The sequence below is a fragment of the Neophocaena asiaeorientalis genome, unplaced genomic scaffold (genome assembly GCF_003031525.2).
Source record: "Neophocaena asiaeorientalis asiaeorientalis breed wild unplaced genomic scaffold, Neophocaena_asiaeorientalis_V1.1 scaffold504, whole genome shotgun sequence".
Lineage (NCBI taxonomy): Eukaryota > Metazoa > Chordata > Mammalia > Artiodactyla > Phocoenidae > Neophocaena > Neophocaena asiaeorientalis.
Genome location: NW_020174438.1, coordinates 642048 through 661696, shown reverse-complemented (window position 1 = coordinate 661696; position 19649 = coordinate 642048). Strand labels below are relative to the sequence as shown.

At 35.8% G+C, this 19649-nt stretch overlaps 1 protein-coding gene across 1 annotated transcript in view; it reads right to left on the bottom strand.

Annotated features, from left to right (window-relative positions):
- Positions 1-1030: 1030 nt before the first annotated feature.
- The window catches only part of COPB1 (coat protein complex I subunit beta 1), a 32664-nt gene continuing 14045 nt past the window's right edge, over positions 1031-19649 (bottom strand). The window contains exons 9-22 of the mRNA XM_024757069.1: positions 19283-19390; positions 19053-19199; positions 18192-18337; positions 16682-16778; positions 15410-15570; positions 14422-14542; positions 10406-10633; positions 10062-10241; positions 7730-7874; positions 6597-6716; positions 3671-3816; positions 2969-3058; positions 1852-2007; positions 1031-1377 (exon numbers count right to left, since the gene is read on the bottom strand). Of these exons, the coding sequence (XP_024612837.1) occupies positions 1318-1377; positions 1852-2007; positions 2969-3058; positions 3671-3816; positions 6597-6716; positions 7730-7874; positions 10062-10241; positions 10406-10633; positions 14422-14542; positions 15410-15570; positions 16682-16778; positions 18192-18337; positions 19053-19199; positions 19283-19390 (1905 nt within the window). The 3' untranslated portion in view covers positions 1031-1317. The remainder of the gene's footprint in view (positions 1378-1851; positions 2008-2968; positions 3059-3670; positions 3817-6596; positions 6717-7729; positions 7875-10061; positions 10242-10405; positions 10634-14421; positions 14543-15409; positions 15571-16681; positions 16779-18191; positions 18338-19052; positions 19200-19282; positions 19391-19649) is intronic.

The window sequence follows — 19649 nt, the reverse complement described above, 5'->3', positions numbered from 1 at the left end:
TTTGCATCAAACTGATCCCCTTCCTGCATTCCTAGTATCTTTCCCATTTGGTAGCCACTGACTTTCCTTTCAGATCTCAGTGCTCTGGAATCTCAAATGCCCTATAGTCCTCTGTTTCTCTCTGATTAAAAAAGCAAGTGGCTTCAAAGTTTCTGACATCATACAAGGTATCAATCTCCTTCACACGCCAAACAAATCATTCCATTCTCACTTAAGTGCTGAAATAGGAGATGCTGCTTTCACTCCTTCACAGACCTTATCTATGGACTCATCCTGAATGCAGCCTGAATCCTAGCTGGAAGACAAAGTATAATAGTTTAGTGTTCAGACTTAGCTAAAAGAGCAGACTACCTCAATCATCCCCAAGGAAAGCAAGGGACAAAAGAACAGCACAATCTGGCCCTAGGGAACTCAGCTCAGAAAGGCATTTGGAGTCATATTGGGATGGTGCCCAGCCCTAGTGTAAAGCGAGGAAAAGGGGAGGAGGGAGTGAGGCATAGAGGCAACATGGAAACAGGACAGCTTTTTGAATCCTCCCAGTGCAGCTCAAGTAACTGGCTGGAATTAATTTAATTCCTAACAAACATAAAAGAATACCCAAAGCTAAAGTTGAATGATTAAAAAAATCTATTTTGGATTATCTACTTTTCATTATGATTCAGGATAATTAATAGTGTGTTTATTTTAGTCAGAGTTCATAGTACTCTTTTAAAATGAAGATGGACCTGTTTTCTCAAGGTATTTGATACCATCTTCCTGGATCTAAATTTCAGAGAAAAGCCCTTTAGAACATGATAAGGCATTCTTACAGATGCTGATGTTAGAATATTAAATTAGTAAGAATCGGTCAAGTAAATCAAGGCCTATCTCATTTCATATCACTGCATTTGTAAATTCTCTTAATAAAGTTCATATATTCACGACTCAAACAGCAATTTAAATTTATAATAGAAATCTATAACCCAACTAAAAGAAATCCATTTCTCATAACTAAAATTATGTAATAACACATTGTTTATAAAACAAAAGATTTAGGAATAGATCTGTTTATTGTACTGTGAAAATGGTCTTGATACATGTGAGAAACATTATATACTTTGAGGACAACATTCAGAACTGTTAAGACAAAAGACAAACTATAATTTTAAAATCAATCTTGATTTAAGGGAAAGGCGATAAATTATTGGCTGGAATGCATTCAGCATGAACTCAGATTCTATATAACATAAAGCACAAAAGAGTACAAAATATGTTGGAGTCCAGTAAGCCCATACCTAAATTTTAACTGTAAAGCTGCAAGGACTTTTTTGTTTATTCTTATATACTAGTTTTCTTCTGAGACAAGTTGATTTTATCTCCAAGACTTAAGGCCATTCCCTATAAGAAAGAATGAAGATGTTTATAATTATTGAAACTATGTACAATCAGTAGGTCATTCTATCTTAACCAAGCCTCCATGCAATGATACCACATCAACAATGAAACCAAGGATGTACAAAAGAGACTCACCAAAACTTTACTTGGTTAAGTACTTTTAGTGCTTGATTTACAAATAGTCACCAGATTTGTAGCTTGGATTTCAAAAAACCCTGAAGAACCCATTTCACAAACACCCCATGGGAATTAATCTGATTTTAAGCAAACAAACAGAATGAGTGGCCCAAAAGGTGGCCTATTTTAATGAAGTAAAGTCATATTTCTATTCAAGGATACTACTATTATGAATATACATGCATCTAATGCATGAAACACTGGTACGACAGAGGATGATACATATAGAAAATAAAGAGACATAAATTATTTCTCTTTTTATTTAGTTCAGAGACCATCTCAAAAAAAAACAACTGTTACCTGACTCTTTGCACGAATTCTTATGTGGCCAGTAACAGGGGCCTCTGGTCCCTGTTGAATCGGCTTCTCAATGCTGACATTTGCAAGTGCATCTTCTCCAAATATGGAACGAGCATAGAGGTTGGCTGCCATAAAGCCACAGTAACCAGAAAGTGCCTGGAAGAAATTTGTGATGAATTCAATACTCTACTAGAGAACTACACATAAGCAAGACCAAATAGCATAGGAAAATTACCACTTAAAACAGGACTTATCATGTGGTAGTAGTTACATGACTGTGTGAATTTGCTGACACTCATAGAACTAGAAATGTAAAGAGTGTGAGCTTTACTGCGTCTATATTATACCTCAAAAAAACTGATTTTAAAGAAATAGCACCTATCCTCATTTGTATTTATATGTTCTTTGTTTAGAGCTGTCTGCCTGCCTCCCATACCAGACCCTGAGCTCCATGAAGGAAGAGACTGTTTTTACTTTGTTCTTTATTGTACATCCAGCAGCTCACGGAGTACTGGGCATATAATGCTTGTTGGAGTATTTGTTCAATAGACTAATATATGAATTAAAACCTACTTGTATGGCAGCATTCTTTTATGATTAAATCAATATTACAAGGTTAGCAGAAATTGTATAAAGAAAAACAAATTCCTGGGAATTCCCTGGCAGTCTTCACTTTTTGGTCTTTCTTGCTAGTCTTTTTTCATACATACACAAACATAGCAGAAAATCAAAGTACATTAACAATTCCATACTTGAGCAGATATATTATGACCCACAATCAGAGCCAACAGAAGAGATCATGGACATTTTCTAATCCAGTATCGTGAACTATTGTGGAATAAGCCTTTAGCCAAAAGGGAGAAGACTGAAAAGAAAAACCAATGTGATTATTCAGTTGGGTCACTGCACTAGGAACAAGCAGATATTGTTCCTATTCCAGTAGAAAGCAGTAAGCAGATTCATACATTCTATGGGATAACTTTTTTTAGCTGGTCCAGAATGACACTGCTTTCCTCAGGCTAAATAATACCAAAACACACTAGAGGAAATACAAGAAAGCCAAGAATCTACCATCTTACTCTCTATCAGATTTAAGAAGTACAAGGGCAAATTTTACCTTCTCTGGAGTGAGGCATTTCATGTTGGTTGACTTTAATATGTGCTGTAAATAGTCATTTAAATCAACTATATTTGTGTTAACCGTCACCTGTACAGAGGGAGAGAAAAAAGTCGAGGTTATAGCTCTTACTTTAAGAAAGTTGTGAATTTCTTATCTTGGGGTTGAAAAGACAATCATTCGTATGTCATATTAGAATCTCCTTCCAAGTATTTAGGTGGAAAGGGTGGGCAACAAAAAGTAAATGACATCTACAAAATCCAACAAACTGTAGGCTGGTATCAGAACTTTCAGATACAGATAACTTCACAGACAATCAACATGCTGTATATAAAATATTTCTAATAAAAATCAAGGCTTACAGGAACAAAGCTCCCTAGCAGGCACTGACTTTGCAAAGCTTCTACTGGACACTGGATTCAATGGCAAGTTACTATTCATACATACAAGGGAAGGAACATTGTTTATAATGTCTTGAACAATCAGATCAATTATAGAACTGTTACTCTCACCAATTTAAAACCGTAACTTAACCAAACCACTTGCATGCTTTCCAGTTAAAGCTAATTTGTAAGCACAGATATTGAAAGACTTTGCTTTTCACATCTGACACTTATTAGAGGGATTAATTTTATCAGAGAATCCCTCAACACTAGCCAAAAAGAAACATAAGGAGTTCAAGGAAATCTCCCAAGGACTAACTTTGTTCTCCCATTCAAATTCGGCCCACATCTGACGGAATTCAGCATCAGTGCAAGTTGCAGGTTGGATATAGTCCATGATGTCAATGTGAATATCACTGAGGACCACACAATTTCTGTCACTTGCTGCTCCAGAGACATCATAAACTGCAATATACACATATAAAAAGATCCCCAATCACCAAAGGCAAATTTTAATTAAAAATTTTTAATATTTCCAAATAACAACTATGACATTAGCAAATAGTTTTGATTATATAGTAGGCTCTATGTTTTACAAATTATTACCTATTTAATATGACCATCAATCCTATGTTATAGTATTATTATTTTCCATCTTATAGAGAAGTAAAAACAAAGATAACTTAATTAAGTGGCTCAAGGTCACAGAACTGGTTAAGTGGTGGAGGCCAGGATTCAAACTCCGTGAGTGCTTACATAGCAGTTGCAGTGTTAGACACTGTAGAAGGATACACAGGTGGTAGTGTTCTCATGCACATGCTTAACTAGTATTTCTGGATGAATACTGCTGAGCCATAGTACGTAATGATACAAGACCTTTTCTTCTGTAGCTGTTTCTTCCACGGTAGAAAGTCATAATCTGACTGGAGCCTACCTTTTTTTTAGCCTGTTTTCTTGACATTCCCCCATCCTACTTTTGGAGAAAACTAAGGTTACCAAGAATAAGTTCCTTTAATTTTCAACCCCACCTCTAAAAATAAATGTATCTTTCCCTGAATCAACTTTCACCTACTTACCTTTCCTATCAGACAAGTACCGCCTCTGCTCTTCAAGGTTCATACTTGCTGCCATCTGTGATGCCTGCTTTGGTTCAGGACCTCATTCCATCAATCATTACCTCTTTCGTCTTTACCTTCATATTCTTTACTGACTTTCTTCCCTTACAGTTTATAAACATAGTCAAGGTCCTCTCATCGTCAAAAAAAAATCTTCCCTCATCCTTTATTTCTCTTCTGGCTACTGCCCTCTCTCATTCTTATCAAAACCAAGGTCGTACACTCAGAGTGGCCTACACTCACTATCTTTATTTCTCCACGTCCTATGCAGTCTTCAACCCACCACCACTGCCCAAGACAGGTCATAAGAAACGTTTTATTATCACTGATTGTCAAATCCAAAGGGCCCTTCTCTTAGGGATCTTCTGCAGCTGCCGATACTTCTTCAGAATTTTTCCTTGCTTCTCTAACCACACTTCCTTTGCAGGCTTCTCCTTCTCTGACCAGCTTTAATACTACCCTGAATAAAAACTCCAAACAGCTCTTAATAGTGCCGTTCTCTCGGATTCGGTTTTCAAATTTCCCTTCTTCTCACTCTTTATGCCTTCTTTGGGTGATTTCTTCCATTTCTATGGTTTTAAAACAAATATTCATCTCTACTTTACCTCTCGTTCAAGTTCCAGACTCATCTCAAACTGCCCTTCAATAACTTAAGACACTTCATTACTTAACCTCAAGTTTAACTTACCATCTCTCTCAAATCTGTCCTCTCCTATGTTCTGTTTTGGTGATTAACATAAACACCAACCCAACATACCCAAGCAGGAAATCTGAGCGTTGCTCTAGCCACTTTCTCTTCAATCAGTAACCATGTCCTGGACATTCTATCTCCTTAAGTATCTATTATATTCAGCCCTTCTCTCCATCCCAGCCACTACTGTGTGGGTTTAAACTCTCCATCATCTCTCACCTGTGCTACTGCAAGTCTACTAGTTAATCTTCTTGCCTCTTCCAATCAGTCTTCTTTAGTGCTGCCACAGAAATATTTAATCACGTAACTCACTCACTAATAATTCCTCAATGGCTCCCCTCTATATCCAGGATAAAGTCCGAAATTCTTAGCATGACAAGTATAATATAGCTGCCACTAACCTTCCCAACCTCCTTCTCTTCTACCACCACCCTCTAGCGCACTCTAGACTCCAGGTATATCAAACTACTTGCATTTGTTCTAACTGAATCTCTATCTGTAGACCATTTACTGATCTTTTAAAACCCCACTTGAGCTTCAGCTCCTCCACAAAGCCTTTCCTTTACCTTTCCTCCCAACCCCCCACCACTCTGAGAGAACCGATCCAATCTCTTAATAGGCTTCCACTTCACCCAGCACAGCCTTCTTTCATAGCACTTACCATTATGTACTGCACGTATCTACTTCACATATCTGTTTTCCCTTACTCAACTAGAAGCTATCTGAGGACAGAGATTTTTTTGTTCCTACCACAGAAATTGCTTTTCTTTTTTTTCTTTTGGTACGTGGGCCTCTCACTGCTGTGGCCTCTCCCATTGTGGAGCACAGGCTCCGGACGTGCAGGCTCAGTGGCCATGGCTCACGGACCCAGCCGCTCTGCGGCATGTGGGATCTTCCCAGACCGGGACACGAACCCGTGTCCCCTGCATCGGCAGGCGGGCTCTCAACCACTGCGCCACAAAGGAAGCCCCAGAAATTGCTTTTTTAAAAAAGAAAGCTTATTGACTTAATACCTCTGTACAAGCTAATCCCTAGGTGGCCCGGCAACAAATGCCTATACACGGTTTGAGACCCAGTTCAAATGTTATCCTTTGATAACATACCTTCCTCCTTTATAAAGCCTTCTATACTGTTAGCATTTCCCCTCTATGATCCCAAAGCACATAGTATATAAACTAGCCATTATCACATTGTATTCTAATCTATTATTTATCTGTCTCCTCCTTTTGCTTGACAGTTTGAGGACAGTGACTCTATCTGGTTCATTTCTGTATATCCAGAACACGGTACAACACTGAATAGCATAGCAGATGCCCCATAAATGAATGAATGCATGAATGGATTCAAGTCCTGTCCTCAAGAAATGTCACACAGCTACTCATTACAGAAATTCTTTAATAAAGTATCCAAACATCACATGCTATAAAACAATTCCTTACCTATATTGCCAAAAATTATTCCATTTTCTGTTGATGCTACTTTCACATTAGCTTTAATATTTGCAAAGTCATGTGGAGCAAGAGTCAAAGGAGATGGCTTTTCCACAAGTTTCAGGTCCCCTGAAAAAAAATTTAGACATGGCTAAAAGGACATAAATTATTAACCTCTCCAATCGTAAAACCTTAAAATGTATATAGCTCAACAGTTTCTAGCAAAACAAGGAATAAGAGAAGGGTTATGATTCAAATATAAGGACAAAATAAAGAAATCATTTAACACTATTATTCACATCAAAATGCACATTTTCTTTTAAAAGGTAACAGGCTTCTCAGAATAATTCTATATTTAATTCATGTGTGTGGTGGGGGCGGGGCGGGGGTACTCTGGGCATACTGCTTTATTTCAGTGAATGGATACAGATGTCTCAAAAGCTTAAGTCTTAAACTATACACTCCATTACAAAGATAAAACAATCTGAAGAAAGGACTGCAAATTCTTAGAAACAGTTCTTTATATAGGCCTCAAGCTATGCTGAAGAAGACAGGGCAGAACTGTTCTCCCTTGATTTCTTAAAGTCCCTTAACTCTTGTTTAAGCCATATGGAATTTCATAGGGGCAGTGCACTGTTCCTGTATACAATTTATACTTTCCAACTTCAAAGCCATATGTATAAATGACCAGAGAAAGTCTGATTCATGTGTCTATATAAAGAAGAAGAAAAAAAAAATCTCACATTGCTAAATGTGATAATGATGTATTACTTTGGCCACACATGGTATGTATTAGTAATGGGCTCAGAAAATACCTAGTTCTGTACTAAGGCAATTAAAACTTAAAACTACTTGGTAAATCTGTAACTTAAACAGCTCTTATTTAATCTAGAAAAACTGACATATGCTAGATTAAGCTCACTGAATACCAAGAACATAAGCATAAGAAAGTCAGTATCACAAAGGCTCAGAAAATTGGAATAGAAGGAGACTAAATATAAAATGTAAAACTAAGACTTGATTCAAAATGTCACAAAGGGCTCAAGAGAATTCTTATACTAAGACTCGTGTACTTCTCTTAACAATCTGTCATAAAGATTTACTATGTAATGATATCTTTCTGTTATGGTAAACTTCCTCACCCAGAGTAGCTAACTCTAACGTGCAGTTCTGCAAGGTATCACTGGTTTGGTTCACAACAAGTACGTCCAGGACGATATCATACTGGTTGACATGAACATAAGCTTCTGCATATACAGGGTCTGAGAAACCTGTTAATTGGGTGACCTGTCAAACAAAAATAAAGATAGTCAAATGACTGAGACAATTGAACCAAACATATCCTAGCCAAACGACTAAGTCTGTTAGGTAATTAACAGATGTGCTTAGATTAGACCAGTCATTTGAAATGTATAATAAAATTGTTTTGTAATGTAGACGTGTAACTGAAACTCAGACATTAAAAATAACAGGTCCTACACTTTACAGCTCAGTAGTAGAAAGACGTTAAATATGTTCAGCAAATGCATTAAACATTATCCTAACTTAGGAACTGAATATATTTGCATACATTTTCAGTTAAATCCCTAAGCACCTAAACTCACTAGCTGTTACCCAAACTCAGGAAAAATAATTACAAGCAAGAAACACTTGTAATTCCACAAAGATAAATTTTTAGATGTTCCCCGACCAAAAAAAATTTTTTTTAAAACATCCAGAGTATATAATATTGTCACCAAAGACAGAAGCAACAAAAGAAAAAATGGGTAAATTGGACTACATCAAATTTACAAACTTTTGTACATCAAGGATCCTTTTAAAGTGTTATATATACTCTGGATGTGAAGTGATATTAGCAGAGTGAAAAGACAACCCACAGAATGGGAGAAAATATCTGCAAATCATACATCTGATAAGGGACTTGTATCCAGAATATATAAAGAAATCTTACAACTCAACACAAAGAAAACAACCAGCCAGATTAAAAAATATGCAAAGGACTTGAATAGATGTTTCTCCAAAGAAGATATATAAATGACCAATAAGCACACAGAAAGATGTCCAACATCACTAATCATTAGGGATATGCAAATCAAAACCACAACAAGATATCACTTCACATCCACTAGGATGGTTACTACAAAAGAAATAAAAAGGAAGTGTTGGCAAGGATATGGAGAAATCAGAATCCTTCTGCATTGAAGGTTGGAATGTAAAACAGTGCAGCTGCTATGTAAAACAGTATAGTGGTCCTCAAAAAATTAAAGCAGAATCACTATGATCCACCAATTCCACTTCTGGGTTTAACCCAAAAGAAATGAAAGCAGAACCTCGAAGAGATATCTGAACGTCCACATTCATGGCAGAATTATTCACAACAGCCAAAGGTGGAAGCAACCGAAATGTCCATCAACAGATGAATGGATAAACAAAACGTGGTATATATTCACAGTGAAGTATACCCAGCCTTAAAGGGGAAAGAAATTCTGACACATGCTACAAAATGGATGAACCTTGAAGACATTAGGCTAAGTGAACTAAACAAATCACAAAAGGATAAAACTGTATGGTTCCACATAAGGTACCTAGAATAGCCAAATTCATTGGGATAAAAAGTAGAATGTGGTTGCCAAGGGCTGAGGGAAGAAGGGAATGGGGAATTATTGTTTAATGGGTATAGAGTTTCAGCTTTGCAAGATGAAAAAAGTTCAGGGGATATGGACGGTGGTGATGGTTGCACAATAACGTGACTATACTTAATGCCACTGAACTGTACACTTAAATATAGTTAAGAGGGTAAATTTGATGTTATGTAAACTTTACCACAATTTTAAAAAATAAATTGAAAAATTTTATAACTGTAATATTGTCAATATCAATTCCCAATTCTAAGGGAGAAAAAGTGTTTCAGTAGTTCCTATTCTGCCACTGATCTTATCTTGGTCAACAAAACCAACTTGAGAATGTTACTCATCTAATGGAGGAAGGATTAAACCAGATTTGTAAATTTAACATCTGAGTAGAGAGAGATTAGAACAATTTTCCTAATGAAATCCTATTCGGAACTCAATATATTAAGACTATAAAAGTGTAATTGTCCTGTTTAAAGTAGCAGGGGACAGGAGAAACTTGAGGGCAGGGTGTTGGGGAAGAGGCTAGTGCCCTTTTAAAAGTTTTAGTCAACCACTAAGGATCCCTCAGCGCTATGTTTCACTTTGTGGTAATTTGACACACAACTGGAACAAGTTAAAACTCATCTCTGGGACTTAACAGTGCCATCATATAGTAAAGTATCAGGCTGCACCGAGTTTCAATTCATGTTTAATGAACCTATCAATCAGAGTAACTTGACAAAAACAGATGCTGTACGAGTTATTTTTCCTTTTAAAAACAGCAAGACCAACAACTTCCTGATTACTACTTTCTTAAGTAGCCAATTTAAATAACTCGCCAGTGTATTTGACATTTTGTTACCTTGTTAAGTTTAGATGCTAGGGGATCTGCTGCCTCCTTCCTCTGTGTGTTACCCATTGCTGCCAGCAAACTCAGCTGAAACTGATCTTCCTTGCAGTTCATTTCATTCTTAGCAGTTAGTTGCATGAAGGAAATGGGGTCATCAGGCTGTACTGTCACATTCCTCTTTTCAGATTCTTTCTGTGTTGAAAATACAATATACCATCTCTCTTTAATATGGAAAAAAAGATAGCTTTTTGTAGGCCTTCAACAGGGACAAGCCCTCACACATGAGGACTGAAAAACCAACAGCAACAACAATAAAACCAAAAAGCACTATTATGGCTTTATCATATATACCTTACCTTTTGGGATAATTTCTCTTCTTCAAGTTTAGCAGATAACATGTGAGAAAGGGACTGTCTGCATTCCTTATTGAAAATGTCATTCATTAAAGGTGAGCATTCAGATAAGACCTTGAGGCACAGGGAAATTCGATCTACATCATCATCTGTAATTGGTTTCTTAGGAAGAGAGGATTTTCCCAAATGCAGGATACTGGCCATGAGCAACATGGCCTCAGCAACAAAAGACTAGATAAGGAAAGAAATGGCTTATTTATTGTCAGGCTTCTCCAAATGCAATAATGTCACTTTATTATAACTCACAATCCAAGAAATAAACCTAATTTTCACTTCACCTGAATAAGATTTCAAATATTTTAGATTTTATCTCCCTGTTTTTTTGCACCCTTTTCCCTCCTTTCTATTCTAACTGCCACCCTCTAAAATCTTCATTAACCCTTAACTGATAGACAGAAGTGGTTTTTAAACTATTTTCTCTTACTCTAACCCCTCACAGGCCAATGCTATCTTTTATCTTTCCAACTACGGAAAGTTAAAAGAATGATACACTTCACGGATTGTTAATATTCTGCTATAATTGCTTTCTTACTCTACCTATATAGGTACACTTATTTTTTTGGCTTAACATATGAAAGTAAGAATCTTTAATTCATAAATGTTTAGCATACATCTCTTAAGGACCAGGACAGTTTCCTTTATAATCATAATATCATCATCTCACTTAAGAAATGTAACAGTTCCAAAATATATCTACTACACCCCAAACTGAACTAAATCTTCCTAATTGTCACAAAATGTTTTTTTTTTTTTAACCCAGGACCAGTTTCATGCACTTTATTTGACTATTATTCTTCTTAGCCCCTTTCAACCTAGACCAGTCCCCTGGTTTTCTGTGTTGTTTTCCATCACAATGATTTCTTTTAAAGAGCCCAGGCTAGCTGTTCTACAGAATGTTCTCCACTTTTAGTTAGAGTACAAGATAGGTAATGTTTTGCATTATCTTATTGTATTGCATTAGGAGGCACATAATGTCAGGTCGTCCTGTTACTGGTGATGCTAAGTGTGGTTACCTACTATCTTAATCTTTATTGGGCACCAATCATTTCACTCCACATGCAAATACCTTCAATGATTTCCTACAGCCTTCATGTTGAAGTCCCTATCACTCAGCCTGCTATTCAAGGTCTTCCACCAGTGAATTCGACTTACTTTTTTAGTCTCATGTAGCATTATCCTGACACATGCTTTATATCTTTGTCAAAATGTCTTTGGCTGAGTATTGATCAGCATACATACGTGAAAAAACTACCAGAAGCCTGGGAAAGAACCTCAGAAGAGTAAGTGTGATAATCCTTTGAGCCTAGATATTGTCTCCAGAAGGAGGGGAAAGAGGAGGGGGACAGAAAAAAGTAGCTAAAGAAATAACGGCCAAAAAATTCCTGAATTTGATGAAAACTACAAAACCACATATCCAAGAAGCTCAATGAACCAAAAGCAAACAAGAAAACCACACCAAAGCATATCCTAATCAAATTACTGAAACTTGAAATTATAGTGATAAGGAGAAAATCCAAAACAAGCCAGAAGAAAACGGGACACATTCCACACAGAGACACAGGAGCTACATCTTGATAGTACAGAAAGCCAGAAGACAATGAAGCAATATCTCTACAGTACTAAAAGAAAAAAACTGTCAACCCAGAATGCTACATCTGCAAAGATATCTTTCAAAAATGAAGGAGAAGGACTTTTTCAGACAAACAAAAACCAAAAGAATTAACTGCCAACAGACCTGCACTACAAGAAAAGTTAAAGCAAAATCTTTAGGCAGAAGGTATATGATACCAGAGAGAAAGTCAGATCTACATGAAAAAATGAAGAGTGTCGGAAAAGGCATAAATGAAGGAGAGCCGGTATGGTGATAAACAACCAAACTTCCTTCTGCCTCGTATCAAAGGTCACAAACTTGCTGAACCAGGTATGTTACCAGAAATCCAGTTCTCTTAAGCAGGTATCAGCAAATGGTCTCCCAACTTGCAGGACTGAGACATAAAATGCTGGAGATTTTTAAAAAGCATAATTTAAAGAACAGACAAGACCTGAATAAATAAATAATGGCCCACAGAGAGTTACAAAGTAAATTATTGCCCATAAATAAAATTAGTCAATAAAAAAGAGATAATACATCTTGTAATTTTACCCGACCCTCTAAACCTCATTTATAAGGAAATCTATAAGATGGAAATTTAAAAAAAAATCCTTTGAAAGTCCCTAATCTAAAAAGAAAATGTCTAATTATATGGAGGTTTGAGTAAATGAAAGAATCTAATGGACTATTATGCAGCTATTAAATATTATTATGATTAGGAAGGGTTTAGAATAACATGGGAAAATGTTATAAAGTTAAGTGAAACTGCAGTATTGTAAAACACAAAATGATCACTACTAGGGGAAAAAGTGATCATTATTAAAAGCCATAATGAACTCTTTCTGAGGAAGGAAAGATTTTTGTTACTATATCTGGTAATGTAATTCCATCTTTTGATGTTTCTATCTATCGCCAGCACAATATTAACAAGATTTGTACTTCAGTGCTCTAACCATGAGTGATTTTTTTCTCATTAGTTTTTAATACATCACTCATTATTTTAGCAATGTGAAAAAAGATATGAACAAAAATAAAATAAAAACGTTCACAATTCTACCACAGAGATTTTTTTTTTTAATGAAAGCAAAGTAAAGATTTTTTTCAGGCAAATGTAAGCTGAGAGAATTCATCAGCAGCAGACCTACATTATAAAAATAATCAAGTTCTTTAGGCAGAAAGAAAATATCAGATAGAAATCTGCATTTATACAAAGGAATGAAAAGCACCATAAGTGGTAAATATGTGGGCAAATATAACTTTTTTCTCATTAAAAAAAATACTTGGAAGAAAATTGACCATTTATAATGGATGAATGGATATACAGAAACAGCAAAATATTATATAGCCTTAAAAAGGAAAGAAATTCTGACAATGCTTCCATACAAATGAACCTTGAAGACATGCTAAATGAAATAAGCCTGTCACAGAAGGACAAATATTGTATGATTCCATTTATATTAGGTATGTAGAATAGGCAAATTTATAGAGGGAGAGGAGTAGAATGGTGGTTGCCAGGGGCTAGGGGAGGGAGTATGGCGAGTTACTGTTTGCTGGGTCGTTTCAGTTTGGGATGATGAAAAAGTTCTGGAGAGGGACAGTGATAATGGCTGCACAACAATTTGAATATACTTAATGACACTGAACTGTACATTTAAGAACAGTTAAACTGGCAAATTTTATGTTATGTACATTTTACCATGAAGAAAAATATGAAAAAACAAAAACAAAAACCCACCCAGGAAGGTACGTGAACTTTGTCCTGTTCTCAACTCTCAACTTCTTACAACTTGCTAAGTATGTCCCCCTTCCCTACCTGAGTCTGGACACTAGATAAATAAGAAATGGGAAAGAAATGGTGAATATATACTAAAAAGACAACTGACTATTTAAAGCAAAAATAACAACAGTACATCACAGGGTGGATAACATGACATGTAGAAATAAAATATAGGACAATGACACAAAGGATGGTAGTAGGGGTTGGGTGGAATGAAAGTACATTATTGTAAATTAACATACAGTCAGAATGGTCAGACGCTACAATGAAGGTATGTACTGTAGAAACAGGAATACATTTAAGAGGCACTTCTAGGATAAAACAGACAGTAACTGACAGGATGAAGATGCTGGAGGGAGAGACATTTCCTTCACTGGGCCCTGACTAATCCCAGCAAGCAGAAATAACCTCATAAACCCTTGTATCACTTCCACTGGACTAATCACGCGCTATTGTTATTACATTACTTTGTCAATTTTACAGTCATTAGGTTGTATACATGTTATGCTATATCACTTTGTCCATTTCCCCAACTAGAGCATAAGCTCCCAAGATTCATTTGTTGGGTAAATGTAGGATAAATGAACTTACATTTTGCTTTTTCTTCTCCTGAACCAAAGCTACATAGCGCAAGGCAACCTTGGTCAGAGTTGTGGCAAGCGAGGCAGCCACAAAGAAATCTCCATCCAGAAGGAATCCTCGCAGGGGAGGTCTGCAAAGCAATCAGGGAAAGTGAAAGCCACCAACTTCTCAGCCATCAAGGACTCAAGGAAGCCTACTGAATACTCTCAGTGCCACCCTTCAGTGATAGGGATCTCAATTATGGTTCCCTCTTTAGCTCTCAGAATGAAAAAGGAAAAAGAAAAAATCACATGGCTTTAACACTTAATCTTCAAATGATAAAAGAGCTAAATGAATAGGGAAAGAGAAAATGGTTAAAGGTGCATATACTGAAACCAATAAGCTACATTAAAACCCCAGCTTATCTACTTATTTATTATGTCCCTCTGGGTAAGTTGCAAACCTCTCTAAGCCTCAAATTCCTCTATAAAATATGGCTAATCAACAGGATACTGTCAAAGACTATATGACACAAACTCTTTATTTAACCCAATGCCTAGTACATAGTAGCCATTAAAATTTTAGGCAAATTTTCATCAACTTCACTATAAAATTGAGAACAAAATAAGGAGGAAAACATCAAAATTTTATTCCATCAATTAGAAGTGGAAAATCTTCAAAATATGTTTTCCAAATGCAAAAAGGCAACAAAACTCAAATATCATCAGTTACCTCCACTTAGCATTTTCTACATGAGTAAAATAATTTTAGTTTAAACAGAACACAGTTATTTCAATGAGAACAGTTATAAGGAGCAGAGGATTAAAACTATTAACACAATTTCTGGGGGAAAGAACGTAAAACATCATTCTCCTTTCAAGTATCTTATATGGCAAAAATTTCCATTTGGGTCAAAAGAGGAAACTATCAATTATAAGAAAAAGAAATAATTTGACTGTTTTAGACACGGGAGTAATCATAGAGGTGTAGCTGGCAGGGCACGGGTGCCACAAATTACCTTTCTTCCTCTTTCTTGGTGGGTCTGGAACTGCTAAGGGCACTCTGTGTTGCATAGGTGCCCATTTCAGTTACCAACTTCTGAACTGGCCCCACAGTTATTTCTTCTTCAGGTTTTAATTCACCAGCTTCTTTTTTAATTTCTGACTCTACAATTGGGATCTAAAAATCAATTGGAAACATCAATTTAGTAATAATATCAGTAGCAAGCAAAACATATTTAAATATTCAATCATTTCTACAGTTCTTTACAGAACTATTCCCACAATGGGATTTTTGGAACTTGGGACTCTGCTTTCAGTTTTCATTCCTTCCCAGGGTGATGTAGTGAGAACAGGGGCTTTGGAGTTGGATGCCACTTTTAGTTGTATGGTTCTGGGAAAATTAATTAAACCACTTTGAGCCTCAGTTTCCTAATCTGTTAAATGGAAATCTTAATTCCTTCCACACAAGTTACTTAATAGGAAAATGCTTAGGACACTGACTATAAGACAAAGGAGATACTCACTAAGCCTTATTCTTCTTCTCCATCCCTTCCCTTGAAATACTAACCAAAACCAGCACCCATCCTTCCATAAAATGAAATAAATCTAACTTATTTGTACATAATAACTTCATCAACTTCCTCTTTAAACCAAATGGATACTTTGTATTTATTTCTCAACACCAGTCTATCATCTAACTTAAGAGCTCTAAGAGTCTTCAATCATTATCTATCGACTCCTTTATTATATAGATGAAAAACCTGATGTCCAGTCAGGTTTAGGGACTTATATCCAAAGACCCAGAGCTAATTACTGGCAGAAGAAAGACTGGAATCCAGGCTCCTAACAAGCACTGTTCTTTCTATTCTACCATATGGTTGTTTGGATGAGGAAATACTGCCAGTTTTAGTACATAAATACATATTCTAAAGTCAGCCCCGTTCTTATAATATATGCATTCTTTTTTCATTACACAGAGGATTAAGCAGAGTTTTACAAGTCTTTTTCTTTTTTTAAAACACAGAACCTTTTGTTCAAATAAAATCTTATCCAGAAGGGTAAATAATACAGATGAAAGAACAGGTGTTATGGCTCAATGTAGGGGAGGGCAACTCTCCTAATTTCCCATTGCCCAAAGCCTTAATTATCTGTGTAATTAAAATTTTTTCAGTGTTCTTTAGCCCAAGCACTACTAAATAAAAACACAAAAGCAAATCACCACATAAAAGTCAGTTTACTAAAGTAAAAAATCACCATATGAAGTAGAATTTACTAAAAGTAAAACATACCTCCCCAAGGGACCTGCGGACCTCAGTCATCACACTCTGAATGTCTTCCTTGGTACTACAGTATTCTCCCAGGATCCATAATGCTCCTCGGTAAATCCTATAGCAAGAATACAAGTTCTGAAACACTGATTCTGCCAACAAATCTTGAAGCAGTGATCTTTCTTTGTGAATTTAAGCTTAAGCAAGAAAACAATATTCTGCAGTTGTGAGGGACTATGGATGAAATATTAAGGAAGAATATAACAAAGACACTACGTTTCTTTGATTCTCTCTTGAAATCACAAGGATTAAAAGGAAAGTAAGCGTCTTATCCATCATTTTTAGGAACATTCTACAACTGGTAAACCTAGTAGTAAAAATAAAATACCAAAATGTTTCCCAGAAACGTGTTATCTTCCATTTAGGAACAAATTTAAGGTAAATTTGATTTTATAACTTATCACTACAAAAAATGTATTATTTTAATATAAAAAGTAATTCACTGAAGAGGCAGGAGGCTGAAAAGAACAATGAAAAAGGAAGGAATGCAGAGGATCATAACAAGAAGACCAAAAACATAAAGAAAGCAACAATTTTCTAATTAAAAAATGTTAAACTGAATAAAGTATTCAGTCATCTTTTCCCTAAGATTTTCATTAAATTTATTCAAAAAAATTCTAGAAACTGAAGCTCTAAGAGATTATGGCTGCCAAAAGCTAAACTTTGATATGTTGTTTTTTTTTTTCCCAGAAAGGAAGCAAATCTTTCTCACTGCCATAAATATCAATACATCTTCATATCATAAAACCAATTTTGTAGTCCCTTCTTTTCTATACAGGCAGATATAATGCAAGTCTACTACAGTCTATGAGATGATTTACATGAAGCAAAATTTGGATGCAACGTCCTTTCTCATTAGCAAAGGCTACCTGAAAGGAAACAATTCAGACTTAGGTTGTATTTTCAATCCTTCACTTCAGTAAATGCTAAAGGGGGGATATAAATAATAATGGTATCCCCAAAATGATACCTGTTAAGAATATGTTCCTTAGTCACTTCAGGATTTACAATGTTTTAGAGGAAATGAGAATAGAGAAACCTACCTCCATCACATGGGCCAAAAATTTTATTTTGTGCATAGATTTTGGGTTAACTAAGGGTGAGAGTAGGGGTGACATGTTTCTGACATTTATTTTGTTTTGACTGTGTTGAGACACCTCTCTTCCCCTATATTGTCTATCAATTGACCCTTAAAAACAGAAGTTGGGGGCTTCCCTGGTAGCGCAGTGGTTGAGAGTCCACCTGCTGATGCAGGGGACGCGGGTTCATGCCCCGGTCCAGGAAGATCCCACATGCCGCAGAGCGGCTGGGCCCGTGAGCCATGGCCGCTGGGCCTGCGTGTCTGGAGCCTGTGCTCCGCAACGGGAGAGGCCACAACAGTGAGAGACCCGCGTACCGCAAAAAAACCCAAAAAAACAGAAATTGGTAAAATGCTTATTTGACTTTACATTTAAACAGATTTTAAACCTACTTGACAGATTTGATAGCATGAAAGACTTCAAGCATCTTCTCAACAATAAGCATTCTCAGGTTATCAAAGCGCTGAATGGCTTCACGAACAAACTCCAAGACATCAGCAGCTGCTGCTTCATTACTGTCACTGAGAAATTCCATTAACTAAAAGAAAAAAATGGATAACGATTACATGTTTTCAGAAAGAAAATTATCTAAGGTTTAATAAGTAAATTAAGTTTACAAAGAATATAAATAATACTTTTCAAATACACAACAAAACGTAAGTTGAGAGACAAGCACCATTATGTAAACAAAGTCATGATGGCTTTTCAGTTTATTACAAAACACATGATAAAACAGAAGCTGGAAATCCACAAGTCAAAATAACTGGACACATCTAAGTTGTAACTAAAAGTAAAAAATCATTTTAGAGAAAATTCAGAGCTCGAAGTCAAAATTCCAAATTCCAATAACATACCTAATTTATCTGACAATGACAGAAAACAGAATATTCTGGGTATGTTAATTTTTCCTCTAATTAAATCCTTCAACTTTAAGAGGTAAAATCCCACTGAATAATCTATACACAAAGAATAATTTTACTTTAGGGAACTGTAACAAACATTAATTGCAATAATATGTGGAAGTATTTTTGTCACTATTTTTTTTTGTTTGTTTATTTTTTTGGTGAAGATGTAAGAGAAAGAAGTCAGAGTCCTTATCCTTTTGAGCTTAATAGTAAACATAAAGATCCCTTCTGACCATGAGATTTAGTGAGTACAGACAGTTGAGATTTCCAGAGTTTAACTGTTAAATAACTAGAATTTAACTTTTATTTTTAGAGAATTTCAAAGTTAAGATCATTGGAATTACATACCACAGGAATAACATTTGCAGCCATATCTGGAAATCGGACAGAACAGGAATGCAATGTTCGCACAAGGAGTTGTCTGTATTTGTCAGTATCTTCATGTTCTGACACATTATTTGTTTTAATCACTTCCTTCTTAAGGACAATAACCAGCTATAGAACAAAGTAAAAATAAGTGAGAATGACATCATGTTTGGCTTGACAGCTTACAAAGTGCTGTCAAAGTTTTGTTTTACCTCTTCGACATTCCTAGAGGAGACAAGATCCAGTGCTAACTGCAGAGTTTTCTTGCGTACTTCTAAGTCTGGTGTGCTCAGTACTCTTAGGATGTCCATAACCAGATCCTGAAAAAGAACAAAAAAATCCAGAATTAACACCAGTATTTCTAGTCACAAGAAGAAAATCCTAACTGTAGAATAAAGGATTCTGTCCCTCATGACCTTAATTCTTTGATCTATAATAAAATTACTACTGGTGGAAAAACCAGGTAATTTGAGTCGCCTGATATAAGGCAATATGAAGTATATAATATCACATGTGATGCATTCACATTGAAAATGTTTACTCATGACTCTATCAAGTTTTTTTTTTTTTTTTTTTTTT